Genomic DNA, 14447 nt, shown 5'->3' with positions numbered 1-14447 from the left:
AATGATATACAGGTAATCCTTGACTTAGCTTTGGTATAGAATTGGAAAATCTGATTTATTAGATTTATTGTATTAATATATTTAGTATTGTGTTTTAATTCCTATTCTATTCACAGCTTTCAGGAGACTCCTTACGCTTGTTCTCTGACTTAATATGCAGTGAAAATATTCAACTACATCTGAATTTACCTTGCAGAACATCAGCTTAGAATTGGTCTCAGCACTAGATGCCACAGGTTGTTAATGTTTTGTCATTAGTTTTTATTATCCTCTTTTCAAGTGCCTTGAGCACTATGTTGTTTTCAATATTTGGGGATGCTCGGATTAAAGACACAAATACAAGAAACTACGATTCCAAAGTTAGCTGATGTTAAAATTGTTTTTATTATTGTTACAAAACAGAATTAAAGAAGCACAATATATTACACAGAAGTAAAAACTGTTAGGAGTACAAAAAAAGAATTAACACTCTATCCTAAATTCACATTTAGACAGATATAAAACCACTGAGAAGGCAGTAGCGGAAGAACAAGCCGATTCTGGTTCTTGTGATAAAAATGCCACAATGAAATACTATGAAGGCTAATGATAGCCTCAGTTTATGGTTTTGGTTGAAAAATTCTGGAACTTCAAATGTGGAAGAAGAGAAAATAGTACTTAACTTTCTGACTTAAACACTGCAACAAACAAGAAGGAGAGTTATATAAATAGAAAACCATAAAACACACTTGTAAATAAGAACAGTGCTCTCATTTACACATCTGGCAAACCTCAAAATATATTTCTGCAAACTTCATCTAAACAGTAAACGTCTTTACTGTACTTGCAGAGCTGCAATAGATACTTTTTTTGTTGAAATACGCATGTATCTATTTAAAAAATATAGTTAAAAATCTTTTTATCTTCTGAAATTGCAAATATAATGGTATTTTGGCTGAAATATAAACACATTCTCTGCTTTCACACAAACACAAGGTTGGCAATGACCAACTATGAATCTGGTTACAGCTAATTTCATTTCCATAGTGAACCTCTGTGACTCATCCTAGACAACCACTAGGACAATGAGAGTGGAAGACATAAAGCTGCTGTTCTCAGGAAAAGCATTCCTTTAGGAGCATAATTGGGATGGGGCAAACTTAAAGTTTATCCTTGTTTTTGCAATACACTTTTGATACCATGCACAAACAAGTTTGTTTTTAATTTTGGTATAACTCATTTTAATGATACCTTTTCTCAGCAATTTGCCCCTCACAATATAGCAGAACAATTGAGCCAGCTGCATATGTTACAACCAGCAAAATTTAGCTATAATTTTTTGCATGTTGAAATAACTGTGTATTGTGCGGCTCAATTAAAATAAAAAGTGCTCCATCCTTTTGACGGAAGAAATTATTTGAACTTGCAATGTTCTTATATTAGCCCTTTATCATATAAAGTTCATATTTGATTGAGTATACAACAAGAAAATTAAAGAGGTAGGAATTGAAACTGAAAACACAGAAACCTAATTTGTACATAATACAAAAATAATGTATTTCTATATAATTATCAAACTGGTAATGTATTATTTCAAAAGAAATGCCGGACACTTTTTCTTCAGCAATGCAAGCCTTTTATAATCGGTTTTAGAATCTTAAAGGAATGAACGCTACCCTTTCAAACATAGTGAACAAAGACACAGAGAAATGGCAACAGAGAATTTCAGAGCTTGTTTCATTCTCAAGCTCCAAAAATAACTTAATCTTTTCAGAAGTAATGTTTTAAACAAATATACCATAGATTATAGACATGCTAAATAGTTAAAGCAACGAACAGGAAAAGGAAAAGGAAATAACCACAGTTTAAAATTATAAACAACTTCTATTAGGCACTCTTTGTCTACTACATAAAAAATATTTAAACCTTCATTGACAATTTTGTTTAGTTACTAACAAAAAGAATGTGTGTGTGGCTTTTGCCATGTAAAATATATGACAGACACATTGATCATCAAAACATAAGAAATTACATCCTGAAGATAGATATTTCATTAAAATGTATACTGAAAATGTAATTTCCAGTATTCTGTAAACATATTAAACAGTTAAGAAACTAACATGTTCTTCAGATTTATGCCGGGGGTGGTGGTGGTAAACTCCTTAGAAATGTTTTATAATTCAATTGATTCAACGTAAGTTAAATCAGTTAAATCTTGGAAGAACTATTGTAATTCTAATTTTTTGGTTTCATTATCATTAGCAGTACCTAATTTTCATGGCCAAAAATCCATTTCTGAAATAAGTCTGTGGGATTACATGATACCATACTTGGATGTTCTCTGTTTCCCGTAAGGCACATATTAGATGCTGCATTATACAACAACTGATCCTAGAATATAAAAAAATATCAATTTTAGTCTATTTTCCCTAAAGAGATTAAAGAAACATGTATAGTTTATCACCACAATTCACTTTTATATCAAGTAAGTATTTGGGGAAATTTGAACTTTACTGTCATACCTGCATGGGTAGTCCTTGGCTTATGACCATTAGTTCAGCAACTGACTGAAATCACAGTGATACTGAACTAAGGGACTCATAACTGGTCCCCAAAGTTATACCCATTGCACTATCCTCTGGTCATGTGGTCAAAATTCAGGCCCTTGGTAGCTCACCTGCTCTTACAAGTGCAGGGAGGCTTCAATTCCCCTATCTATGTTCTTTTGGCCCCTCTATAGTCCCTGCCCCTCCCCCAGCTGACATTCGCTAACTTCTTGCTCTGGCTGCTGACCAAGCATACTACCGCTGCTGACTGCATGCTTACCCAGGTTGCGGACAGCAATTTCTACATGTGACCTGGGGAAGATTCATCAGTCTGGAACCCACATTACGTATCTGATATTAGCACAATTGAGAAAGTCCAGAAATATTTCACAAGAAGAGTTCTCCACTCCTCTACTCGTTGCAGAATACCTTATGCCACCAGACTTGAAATTCTAGAACTAGAAAACCTTGAATTACGCCTGCCTTCGGTCTGACTTAAGCATGGTATATAAAATCATACATTGCAATGTCCTACCTGTCAGTGAATACTTCAGCTTCAACCATAACAACACAAGAGCACACAATAGATACAAACTCAAAGTAAACCGCACCAAACTTGATTGCAGGAAATACGACTTCAGCAATAGAGTGGTCAATGTCTGGAATACTCTACCCGACTCTGTGGTCTCTTCCCAAACCCCAAAAACTTTAACCTTAGACTGTCTACTATTGACCTCACCCCTTTCCTAAGAGGTCTGTAGGGGCGTGCATAAGCGCACCAACGTGCCTACCGTCCCTGTCCTATTGTTTCTCTTATTCTTCTTTTATTTTTCTTATATGTACCCATTTCATGTATTCACAACTATGTATACACTTATACTTATTATCTTGTAAACAATTGGCAAATCAAATAAATAAATAAATAAATAAAAGATGGCCTCACGTGCCCAGCAGCTGCCTCGTGAATGATCAGCCAGACATCAGGCGGAGCAAGAAGACAGTGAATATCAGCTGGGGTAGTACAGCATGGGATGGCAAAGGCCTCAAAGTGCAGGGTGGTAAGGGGGACCATGGCTGGACTGGGCAGCTGCAGCTTCCTGGGATGACAAGTAGCCCCTTTTGTGCTGAGCTGCCGATCCAGACTGAGGCTGGGCTTTGTGCTGTGGTTCAGGGGCTTCTTGTAGCCCAGAGCTGTGGCAGACCGAGAAGCTCCTTTCACTGCACTGCTGAGCTGTGGCTTAGTGCTGTGGCTAAGGGGCTTCTTGCAGAGCCAGATCCACAGCAGACCAAAAGGCCCATGAGCTGTATTCTTTCCATATCCTACATAGGCTAGCACACATGCATTCTCTTTCCCTGGCTTCCTTCAACAAGCATCACACTGCAGCGACACCTGACTTGTGTGCAGCCTGCACACAAGGCTCCCCAGGGCACCTCCAACCCCATCCCCCCAAAGCTTCCACTTCTGGGAATCCCCCTGCTTCTCGCTTAATGATCTGGAGATCTGGAGTTCTGACAGCAACCGGAATCAATGTTCCTTATGTAGTGCAATTCAGTCACATGATGTCAGGCTTACTACCATATTGCTCAGCAATGGAAATTCATTCCCAACAGGATCATAAGTTGAGGACTACCTGTAATGTGCTTCCTAGATTCCCTCTGCTCGAGATTTTGTAGGCTTAGTGCTTGTTTGAGTGCCAAAGGAGATTTGGGCAAACTCCAGTTGCATACAGCCCCAGCAGCTTCCACGCAATCTGTGAACAACCTTTCACTGGATCACTGCCTAGCTTTTTTGGAAACAGCTGAAGAGTAGACCAACCAGTAGAACTCTTGGCTTGAACAAGGTTAGAGGGGAAAGGATGAGTACATGAGTAAGAAGAGATGCATTGTGGTTGTGTGCATTTTTGCTTACAAGGATGAGAAAGTTGTGGATGTGAACCTTGAGGGATGCCCAACTCTGTCGTCTATTGTGTCCGATGGTGGGGGTTATTTAATTCTTACATAAAGCATCTCTACAATTTTGGGACAGCCACCTCGAGAATGTTTTCATAAGGCAAGTTTTGCACTAAATAAACATATTATTTTGTAGGGAAAAAAAATACCTTTCGAAGCTCCCATTTCTCTTCTTCAGGAGTCCTGCTATTCTTTCCTTTGAAACCGCATTCATGAAGTTGTGCTACTCCTTGAGAACTATGTAGGCATAGCTCCTTCTGAATATTGTGTCTAATTTCATGGTGTGCAGTGTACTCAAAATACTGTATAAACAAATGTCAGTCATCACTCAAAAGAATAATGATACAAATTCATTGCTCTAATTTCCAAAGAAATGTTAATCAAACTCCAAAACTGCATTTTGTAGGTTGTGTATTTATGTCACCAAAGAGTCATGATAAATAGAAAGGGTTAACTGCCTATAACATAATCCAGCCTTTCTCAACTGTTTTACACTGGTGGAGCCCTTGAAATAATTTTCAGGTTTCAGGGAACCTCTGCTTAAAGATTGCCAAAATAAGAAAACTTCAAAATACAATCCAGTTCTAACCTATAAAATTCACGCTTCACAATATTTATAACAAAAAAGTGGCAGATTGGCAGCTGAGTTGTTGCCTGTAAAAATTCTCACCACTGTAAGCACTAGAACTGAGTGGTGCGGTGTTTAAAAATATATTGTGTAATATTTTTCAAACTTGTGGAACCCCAGTTGAGAAAGGCTGACATCCTCTATTAAAAAGATTCTGTTAATGCTAAAATATAATTTATTTCAAGATACGCAAAGCAGAGAACTATGGAGAAGTATATATGTATCAATGGCATTATTCCCAAGAAATTTATTTGTAGAGAACAGAGTTAGCCTGAAAGTCAGTGGAATATCTAATGATTCTATAATTAACAACCTTTAAAATATAAACTTCAGCAATTTCAGAAGGAAATTTAAGATTTACTTATTGCTACTGAATTCTGAAAAAAGGACTGAGTTTTGCCAAAACCAGAGTGAAAGCCTTTTATAATACAATAGCAAACCAGAAGAGTTGGGGTTTTTTTTGGCTTTGATATTTAGCAAATGCTTTAATAGAATAATAAGGAACACTCTCATCAGGTTTCATTAGTGCAGCATATTGACACATTCATTTTAATATATTATATAATTATACTGCTCTTCAGCTTTTAACAAAAGCTGGCTGTATGTCCAGGAATGCTCATTAGATATTCACCCAAGACTCAAAATAGGAGGTGGTTTTTACTACAAGGAAGAGCTCTCTGACCTCTCAGCATGAGGTTTTAAATATGACAGGACAGATGACTCGGGCCTGGTTGTTCAATCACATAGTGGCTCTCTCCTTGACAGCAAAAACTTCTAGAGGAAAGGAAAAAAAAGCAGAGAAGGAAGAGTCAAGGTTATCAAGTTTAGAAGACAGGAAAGACAGAACAGAAAAAAGGCCAGAGTGCTGTAGAGACAGAAGCACAAAAGGAACTAGTGGTAACATGGTCAAAAAGAAATTTAAAGAAATCAGAATCAAAGCTATTAGGGCAATTATTAGAAGATATGTATTTGCTCTGGAACTACCCTGACTTAGGCAGCTAAGGGGAGTAGTATACTATATTAGACCAAGGTACCTTAAAGACTGGATTCTCCCAGTACTTTCTCCCTGTCCAATTTGGTCTAGTAGACTGGGAATGCTGTGGGTTCCATCAGCCAAGGAATGTCAGCTGGTGGGGACCAGGAGGCATTCCTTCTCAGAACAAACCTCTGCCCTTTGGAACATTCTTCCTTTGGAGCTCAGGATGGCCTCCGGCTTTTTAGTTTTTTGTAAAGCTTTAAAGATCTGGCTATGTGCCTGAAACTGAGGTCCTGAAAGTGTTAGTGGTCTTGTTACCTGGTTGCAGTGTTAATTGTTTCATAATTATGAAGAGAACTTTCAGCTGCCCATATGTATAATTTGTAACTGTTTTTGTGTTTTAATTATTGTGATATTGTTTGCCGCCGAGAGTCAAATGGTTTGACATGTCCACTATAGAAACTGATTAAATAAATACTTTAGGTGTATGGAGGTGTGTGTATATGTGTATGCTTTGCTACCATTTTTGGACAGGTGCAATACACAATCTCCTAGTTAACAAAAGATTGCCACCTATCATTTTGATTTTTTTCTGGCATGACATATTATTATTAAGAAATGGTGCATTGTTAGTTCATAAAAGCATTCTGTGGGAAGCTCAGGGTGTCCAGAACTCCTCAGGTGATAAACTCTCTTGACTTCTTTGCTAGTCAAGAAAGAAATGGGGGCTCCCCATACATTTTAGCAAAGCGTTCAGCAAAAGCCATTAAAAAATCCTTTAGCAAAGCCTTCATTAAATGACTATCATTAAAAAATCTACAACAGAATCTTGACATGTTTGCTATTATTTAAACATTTTAAAAGCATTATTGTGTTAATTACAATATCTAAACAATGGTTTACCCATGGTTAAATTCTGTAGTTCAACTAACCCAATTTTCTGGTTCACACTGAATCGGGAACTAACCTTGCCACCTGGAGTTAATGCAATACATCAGACTAAGATGTAGATGGTGAGTTGGTAAGGGATGCAAAGATGCTATTGTATAGGTAAAAATGTAATTGCATACCAACTAAGCATACGAAGTAATTTGACAATCATTCCCTATCCCTTGGGAATCCTTTCTACACCAACTTTTTTACTGTGTTCCAAAATATTCTAAGGTTGTTATCTTAACGGATAGCTTGAAGGATTTTCTGGACAGAATAGTTACTGGTTTGACTTAAAAGAGCACTGAAGACCGATACTATTGTGTCTACAGCACTGGAAAATACTTGTTTCTATAGATCTTGTGGTAACCAGACAGTGACAAGTTTAGAAAAGTACAGAAAGAGTATAAAGTTGTATGTACTATGTAGACACATACACATACACACACGCATAAAGTAATTTTACCTGGTTTCCTCCAAGCCCATGACAGGTATACATTATTAGTGGCTTGCCGCCTGAATTATTTTCTCCAACATCCAAACATGCTCTTCTTCCAACATTTTTTAGCTAAATAAAAAGTTGAAATGGAATCATATCACTAGGGTTAACTACAATACACAGATGGTTTCATCTGTGGGTGATGTGTTTCAGAGTAACAAAAGCTTGAATGAATGGAAATTGGATTTCAGAACTTATAATCATCCTTTTCTCCCCATGAAAACTTTCTTCCTCTTCCTCCCATTGAAAGTATTTGCATAATATACCTGTGTTTGCTTTTTCTTCTCCTAGTGTCTCAGCTTAGTCACAGGGCTCTACATGATTTCTGCATAGCAAATGATGCACTTATAGAACACTTTGTTTAACTGATGACTAAGAGTCTTCTCATTTGCACATGGTTCATGTCAGCTTATTTATTCTGTGTGACTCTTTTATATACTCAGTGAAGAGGCCTCTTGATTGTGCTGCTAGGCACTAGTGCTGCCTATAGCCCACACATAGCTAGCTCTGCACCATGCAGCCACTGGATGGAGGTTGAGCCATACAGCTGTTCCACAATCTTGATGGAGAATCTTCTTGATAATGCTGCTAGACATTAGTATTATCTGCAGATTACTTGCTGTTCCCAGTTATATGATCAGTTTGTGCACAATTCCAGCATCCAGTGGCATAATCAAATGAAGATCATGAAAAAATTGTGAGAAGTGAAGCATCCATGAGCATGAGTTCTGTGGGTGAATTCTTCCATTCCCAGAGTGAATCACTTTGAAGGTAACCAGCTGCTGTGAAGAAGCTACATGACTAAGCTTATCCAGTGACACTTGTGGTGACAAGCCAGGGAGAAGCAAATATAGTACGTCATGCAAACTTATTCAACTTAAAAAATTACACACACACCTAGATAGATAGATAGATAGATAGATAGATAGATAGATAGATAGATAGATAGATAGATAGATATAGATATATATATAGAGAGAGAGAGGTGTGTGTGTAATGTATGTGTGCATGTGTGTGTGTGTGTGTGTGTGTGTATGTGTATCTCTCTCTCTGTCCAATAGAAGAGGATTAAACTGTCAGATTCTTCGTGCTCTCTGAGTTGTTTGCTTGCAGACATTTCATTAGCTATCAATGCAAGTGAGTGTTGATGTTACTGTAAATTCACACTGATGTTTGTTAGTTGGGGAATGACATGTCTGCAAGCAAACAAGCTTAGAGAGCATCAAAAACTCCACTGTTTTCTCTCTCTCTCTCTTCTCTCTCTTTCTCTCCCCCCCCCACACACAGAGGGAGAGAGAGAGAGATCATTCTGTACCTTTTATATACAAAACAATAAAATAAATGCATAAATAAATACTCACAAATCCATGTAACACAGGATTCAAATCTGGTACATAGGCTTCAGGGAAAACATTGCTTAGGTACCAGGTAAAATTTTTACATTGTAATTGTTGTCTTAACTCGTATCTTTTTGAGAGATTGCCAAATGTTTTCTGTTGAAACAATGCTAAATAATTAGTATACAGAAAAAAATGATAATAAATTTCATTAGAAGTACTTTCTCCTTTATAAAAAAGAGATCTGTAAATTAAATTGGTTAAACAAATGTAAAAATACTTTCTAAGACCAAAAAGGGAGAAAATGATATAAACGAAGAATATAATAGTTAATTACCATATTTTAAGAAAGAAGTCATGGTCTTGATGGCCTGACGTAGCCTTGCTTTTATATATATATATATATAAATACTTAATAACCCTGACAACAGCCAATGTGAACTCTCTGAAGTCTTACAATTGGCCATGCCAACTATGTAATCCTGGAAACTTTAGTCCACAGATCCAGGGGTTGCAAGGCTGGGAAGCAGTCATTTCTAAAACAGGCTTCTTACCATCATGGGCCATACTCTTACTGTTTTTATTTATTTATTTATTTATTTTATTTCCTACCTTTATTATTTTTATAAATAATTCAGGTCGGTGAACATACCTCATACTCCTTCTTCCTCCTATTTTCCTGACAACAACAACCCTGTGAGGTTAGTTGGGCTGAAAGGAAATGACTGTTGCAAAGTCACCCAGTTGGCTTTCATGCCTAAGACAGAACTAGAACTCACTGTCTCCTAATTTCTAGCCTGGTGCCTTAACCAAAGAACAAATGAGATTTAAAATCACATAGTTTAGCTAATACTAACATGCTCACAATAATAATTCAACCATACTAGACAGGTCTCATCAGAGGAACTAGGTGAAGCGTGTCTCTCCCATAAACAATATGATGATGTGTGACTTGCAGAAATCTATGCCTCGGTCAACTAAGACTCCACTATGGGTTTGAGATCTCAGACATCTGGTGACAAATGGGCTGTAGGGCTCAGGACTTTGGCTGAGCAACCAGGCCCAGCAGCTACAAGACTGTTGGAAGAAAAATTGTCGCAAATATATAAAAATTGAAAATTAAAAAGGGCCAGAGATAAATTTTTGGGAAGAGCTAGCGAAGTTTAAAACTGGGGAAGACATCCAGCAAATACAGGGAGGAGGAAAGGGGAGAGGGAAAAGGGCAAAGACTCCCCCTTCCCCTTAGAAAAGAAGGTTGTTTCTGTATACATCTGGGCAAGAAACGATAGAAAACAACACAGACCACACACACACACACACACACACACACACACACACTATCTCTTTTCTCATTGCTAATGAGAAAGGGCCAGAGATAAAACTTTTTGGAATGGGGCAATGTGGCATCATTCATTTTAAGGTTGACTCTCTGAAGCCTTGAGTGTCCCCAAAGGGCCTTCAATTCAAATCCCTGGGTCGCACTGCAACGAGGGGGTGCACAGAGCTCAAGGGGTATTGGTGGGGAAGGTAAGCTGGAGCAAGGACGGAAGGAGAGAGGAAGCGAGAGACAGGGAGAAAGACAAGGAGGAGAGGAGAAAGAGATCCTCCCTCACCTCTGGCATTTAGCAAATTATCCTGAGCAATTAATTATCCCGCTTGGTGAATCTGCTGGGATGAGTTGTGCCACAGTGAATTGCCTGTGGGGGCAAACTGGGGAGTGGGGCCGTGGTGGGTCAGCTGGGGCAGGGGACCAGAGTGAGGAAGCTGTGGCCAATTGTCCCATTCCATCCTCATATCCTGAACCTATGCCATAAAGGCCCCTTTATTACAGACCCCTCACATCCCGGACATAAACTGTTTCAACTCCTTCCCTCAAAACGACGCTATAGAGCATTGCACACCAGAACAACTAGACACAAGGACAGTTTTTCCCCGATAGCCATCACTCTGCTAAACAAATAATTCCCTCAATATTGTCAAACTATTTACAAAGTCTGCACTACTATTACTGTTAATCTTCTCATCACTCCTATCACCCACCTCCTCCCACTTGTGACTGTATGACCGTAACTTTGTCGCGTGTATCCTTACGATTTACATTGACTGTTTCCTAGTATGATTTGATTGCTTATCGTACCCTATGAATATTATTAAGTGTTGTACCTTATGATTCCTGACTCTTGATGAATGTATCTTTCCTTTTATGTACACTGAGAATATTTGCACCAAGACAAATTCCTTGTGTGTCTAATCACGCTTGGCCAATAAAGAATTCTGTTCTGTTCTGTTCTATTCTATTCTAAAGGGCTTTAAAAGTAATGAGCTGTGAATTGCACTCAGAAGCAAACTGGCAACCAATGCAGCTCGCATAGCAGTGGAGTCATGAAGTTTCCATCAACTTATTTTCAGATATTTTAAACACGTTTTATAGCAAGTATAGTTACAACATTTTTCAATTGTTTTTTATTGGAGCATTCCTCCAGAGAAACGTCCTACAAGTTAAGTTACTTCTTTGTAATTTGGAAGTCCCATATTATGTTCTCCATGAGCAAACGTGGTTAGTTGAATTAAAGGCCCCTTTATTACAGACCCCGGGGAGGAGGGGGGGAAACGGGGCTTTCCATTTTAAAAATAACAGCTCATTCACAACTGGTACGCAGAACTTCTTGGTATATATATCTTCATAAGTTTATAAACTGATAAAAATTTATCTAATCCATATTATATTTAAAAGTTCTAGGAATTACAAAATATTAATGGCTTAGAGTTAAGATTTCAGAAAAACTCATTTCCTTATTTGCAGAAAGGCATTCTTGATTTACGCTGAATACAGTACTAAAGCAGTTTTTCTGGTTCCCAGTTTTGCTGATATCTTTTGTTTGTGGTATTGCTATTACCTGTCACTGCTACTGTTACTAAGGTATAAAACTTCTCCAAATAATGAAATAAATTCTTTACAATAATTTATTTCATTATTTGGAGAAGTTTTGGATTTATAATGAATACTAAGAATAGCTATTCCAATGTTTACAACTATCTTTTGTTTGAAGCAAACTGTTGCCTAATCACACTTTGATTAAAAACCACAAATTTACTCATTGTCTTATTTTAGAAAATCCTTACCTGTACCCTGGGACAGAAGAGAAATATGGAGGGAAATAGAATCTGAGAAAATTATAGCATCTAAAAATAACTATACAACTGAAAGTAGCTGAGTAATGAATGGCACATTGATAAAAGGAAAGAAAAATACAGCGAAACAGATTACTTTTTTCCTTACTTTCTCATATGGTATAGCAAGAATACATTTCAATTCTGTGATTCTTTCAACCAAATTTCCACTATCTAGGTCAGAGGTGTCAAACTCGCGTCATGGCAGTTTTACATGATGTATCAGGTCTTTTCTCCCCTTCACTAAACCGGGTATGGATGTGGCCAGCACATGACATATCCGGCCCACAGGCTGGGAGTTTGACAGCCCTAATCTAGGTTTTATTTATTTATTTTGACTTTATCACTGCTGATCTCTAAACATTGTTTGTTACAACAGAAACAAAAGCACATAATGCTCTTTTATAGTAGTACTAGCCTGATACCTGTGCTTCGTTAACAAACTATGTGATTGGGTTTAGTTTTTGGGGAGGAAAATAAGGAGTAAAATTGTGCCTCTGCATATCAGCATCCATTGGTATTCATCTGGCTAGCATCCTGCCAGTGTGTGAGAGAGTTGAGGGCTCCTTGGAACAGTATTTGCTGTGTGAACAAGAGGGAGACAGCAAGGAGCCTGGATGTGGCTTAGCTCAACTGTTCTGTACTAAAGCTGCTTGGTGCTGTGAAACTAAAACTGAAACTCCTCTCCTCTGCTTTGTGTTTTGCATTTGGAACAGATTTCTTTTCAGGTGGGGAGGGGGAGTAGAACTCCTTAGCATCAGAGCTGTTCATAATAATATACAAAATACTAATGCTCTGATAGTCATTTGGAAAAATCCTTTCTTAGTGAGCACCTAGAAGCTAAGAACAACATATGTGCCAAATTTCAAGTTTGTAGGCTTTGCAGTTCTGGAGATTTTGTGATGATACGTGGGAGGTATTTCACTTTTATAGAGAGAGAGATTCCAAAATGTTTGTTTGCAAATTTTGGTGGACGAGTCTAAATATCTAGATTAGCAATGAATATATAAATTAAAAACAGTGGAACCAGGATGCAGCCCTGCTTAATATCTCTGAAAATAGAAATTTCCTTAGCAATGGGTATTTCAAAAGATCCTTAAATATGAACTTTTACATAGTGTCAACATCAGGAGAAATAGGCAGTGATCGATTGTCACTGAAAACAATTTGTAGCTTGAGATCAGGTTAAATGCAGACTTAAAATAAACTGATGTTGCATACAGAGATAAATTTGGTTTATTTCTCAGCCAGATGGTTTGATATAAAGGCTGGGTGTAAAACAGAAAGCCAGGATGAAAGCCAAATTGTTGCTTTGCCAGGATATTTTCAGACTCCATCCAAACCACTAATCAACCATACAGATGTCTGGCATACAACCTGCGGACTATGCTCAGCAGGCTGATAGGACTACAATTTGGAAGTAACTTTTCCTCAACCTTATAAAATGTAGGGATTAATACTGCCACTTCCCAATCTTTGAGGACACGTGCAGTGTGGTTAATAAGAGCAAAAAGGAGTTAGAATTGAGGCCCACCATTCCCTGTTGCTCTTGATTGCTTTTGTTACTACAGTTGTGCTCATAAGTTTACACACCCTGGAAGAATTTATAATTTCTTGGTCATTTTTCAGAGAATATGAATGATAACACAAAAACTTTTATTTCACTCATGGTTAGTGGTTGGCTGAAGCCATTTATTATCAATCAACTGTGTTTATTCTTTTTAAATCATAATGATAACAGAAACTACCCAAATGACCCTGATCAAAAGTTTACATACCCCATTTCTTAATAATTCATATTGCCCTCTTTAACATCAATGACAGCTTGAAGTCTTTTGTGGTATGTGTGGATGAGGCTCTTTATCTTCTCAGATGGTAAAGCTGCCCATTCTTCCTGGCAAAAAGCCTCCAGTTCCTGTAAATTCTTCGGCTGTCTTGCATGAGGTCGAGACTGAGATGGTCACTCCAGAACCTTCACTTTATTCTTTTGTAGTCAATGACAGGTCGACTTGGCCTTGTGTTTAGGATCATTGTCATGTTGGAATGTCCAAGTACGTCCCATGCGCAGCTTCCGGGCATTCATCTTGCCATCAATTCTGACCAAATTTCCTGTGCCTTTGTAGCTCACCCATCCCCAAAACATCAGCGATCCACCTCCGTGTTTCACAGTAGGAATAGTGTACTTTTCATCATAGGCCTTGTTGACTTATCTCCAAATGTAGCATTTATGGTTGTGGCCAAAAAGTTCAATTTTGGTCTCATCACTCCAAATGACTTCGTGCTAGGTTTGAGGCTTGTCTCTGTGCTGTTTGGCATATTGTAGGCAGGATACTTTGTGGCATTTGCATAATAATGGCTTTCTTCTGAAGACTCGACCATGCAGCCCATCTTTCTTCCAGTGCCTCCTTATTGTGCATCTTGAAACAGCCAC

At 37.9% G+C, this 14447-nt stretch overlaps 1 protein-coding gene across 3 annotated transcripts in view; it reads right to left on the bottom strand.

Annotated features, from left to right (window-relative positions):
- Positions 1–365: 365 nt before the first annotated feature.
- Positions 366–14447, bottom strand: part of GALNT3 (polypeptide N-acetylgalactosaminyltransferase 3) — a 34682-nt gene continuing 20600 nt past the window's right edge. For all 3 annotated transcript variants that reach the window (XM_087949801.1, XM_087949802.1, XM_087949803.1), the window contains 4 exons: positions 8870–9001; positions 7476–7577; positions 4625–4777; positions 366–2370 (listed from right to left, as the gene is read on the bottom strand). In XM_087949801.1, the coding sequence (XP_087805927.1) occupies positions 2248–2370; positions 4625–4777; positions 7476–7577; positions 8870–9001 (510 nt within the window). In that variant the 3' untranslated portion in view covers positions 366–2247. The remainder of the gene's footprint in view (positions 2371–4624; positions 4778–7475; positions 7578–8869; positions 9002–14447) is intronic.

Source organism: Notechis scutatus, chromosome 1 (genome assembly GCF_049901735.1).
Source record: "Notechis scutatus isolate UNSWTSFEM ecotype Mainland chromosome 1, rNotScu1.2, whole genome shotgun sequence".
Lineage (NCBI taxonomy): Eukaryota > Metazoa > Chordata > Lepidosauria > Squamata > Elapidae > Notechis > Notechis scutatus.
Note: the sequence above shows the minus strand (reverse complement) of the source record. Positions and strands in the feature narration are given on the sequence as shown.